Raw genomic sequence first — 1,869 nt, 5'->3', positions numbered from 1 at the left:
CTTTCAAATCTCGATTTTCTTTTATTGTCTTATATTATAAATACATAAATACATTTGTCATTGCTTAAAACAAATTATAAAAACAGATCTGTGCAATTCAATATTTATTATAATTTATTACTATAAACAACTCAATTCCTCGTTATATGAACACATCATCTCGTCACTTGGACTCAAAAGTTGTCCAAATAACGTTAACCACAGCGGGTAATGTGACAACAGAGTTATTACGGTATCTTCATCTTCCATATAAATATCCTTTAGCATCCTTAATGTTCCATTTTTAGAATCATCTGTGTGATGTGTAGGTTCTATTTGTAGTAAAATTACAAGGGATTGCATGTTTCTTGGGTAAAGGTCTACAATATCTTTATTTTGTTTTTCACAATGTTTCTTAATGCTTTTTAGAATTGACTGTATAAAATTCACAACTGTAGGAGCATGATCTAACTGTACTAATAATTCCTTTAGGAATGCACATATTAATAAGAAGATACATGAAGATTTAGTGGCAAATCTGAATAATTGATCTATCAAATTTATATTCTCTAAATCATCTATATTGTCATCTTTATTTAAATCGATACACGATGATATGAAATTATTTAATAACGGTTGCTCTATTAATTTGCATTTCTGTGACTTATATATGGTTTCTATGGTTGAAAGTTTGAGGTCTAAATTGGAATTTTCTTGTACAGCGTAACATAACAAATATTCACTTTCATCGCAGGTTTCTAATTCTGTTAGTTTTAGTATCGACTTTTCTACGTAACACTTATAGTATGAATCTGTGGATGCCAAGCATATTAAAGCACTGATTAAGGATAATAGATTGTCGCTTGAGTCACAGCTGTCTAAGGTATCATCTGTTAAATATTTCTTCAACAAGCTTTTTAGTAATGTTAAGCTTTGCTTTTCATCTCTGAGTACTTCGAAATTTTGAAGATTGTCGTTGATTTTACACCATTCTCGTAGAACTTCCTGAAATAACAATAAATTATGAAATAATACAATAAACTTTTTGTATATACTTTTAAATACAAGATACCCACGATTACATGAAGTCTCACAGTATAACGTTGATATGCCTCCTTTGATACCTTATATGTCAATAGTTTTGTTAAAGATAAACATAGTGCATTCAATATATCGTTAGATGGTAGGAATTTATTCTCTTCTAGTAGTTTCTTATATTCCTTTGAATTTTCTAGATTCTTATTAGCACTTTCACAACTATATAATATTGCTTTCAGGATCTTTTCAGCCATATCTTATTCACATTATTAAATAGAAGGGTGGTGTCGATAAAGATGAAAAAGAAGTAGTAAAGATAAAATAAAAGAAATATATATAATTATGAGCCATGCAAAATAATAATTTTCTTAACAGGTAAAATACATATCTATCTGTCAATATACTTACTGAGGTTATATTATTAAATATTATATACAAATCCTGTTGCATTTCTATACAAACACAATTAATTTTACCAATACAAAATGTTAAATTCATTATAAATACTACGACGAATACAATACGTTTTATTTTATTGAAATAAATATTCGATCAACATTGAAATTTTTCGTGGATGACAGGAGTTCCTCAATTACTTTTTCATTATAATGTTCCAAGATCCAGAACTGATTCGTTTAGCTTGTTAAATTTTATTAATCATATTTCTTAAATTTTTTTTTTCCTCCTTTGATTTTTAATATTTATTTTAGGATCTAAAAGTTTAATGCCTACAAGTTTAATATTTACAGAAGCAGAGAGAATTGAATTTTGCAAACTGTGATGATAAATGTTATTTTATGTATTGCATAAAAATGTATTTTAATATCTAAAAAAATTCGTTTCTTCTGTCAA

The 1,869-nt window shown here is 27.1% G+C and overlaps 1 protein-coding gene across 1 annotated transcript; it reads right to left on the bottom strand.

The window, feature by feature from the left end:
• Positions 1–87: 87 nt before the first annotated feature.
• LOC117159266 (uncharacterized) lies at positions 88–1,755 on the bottom strand. The gene is made up of 3 exons (XM_033338958.2): positions 1,426–1,755; positions 1,056–1,273; positions 88–984 (listed from the first exon to the last, which is right to left on the bottom strand). The coding sequence occupies exons 2-3, from the start codon at positions 1,269–1,271 to the stop codon at positions 121–123; spliced, it is 1,080 nt and encodes a 359-aa protein (XP_033194849.1). The 5' UTR covers positions 1,272–1,273; positions 1,426–1,755; the 3' UTR covers positions 88–120.
• Positions 1,756–1,869: the final 114 nt, after the last annotated feature.

Source organism: Bombus vancouverensis, chromosome 13 (genome assembly GCF_051014615.1).
Source record: "Bombus vancouverensis nearcticus chromosome 13, iyBomVanc1_principal, whole genome shotgun sequence".
NCBI lineage: Eukaryota > Metazoa > Arthropoda > Insecta > Hymenoptera > Apidae > Bombus > Bombus vancouverensis.
Note: the sequence above shows the minus strand (reverse complement) of the source record. Positions and strands in the feature narration are given on the sequence as shown.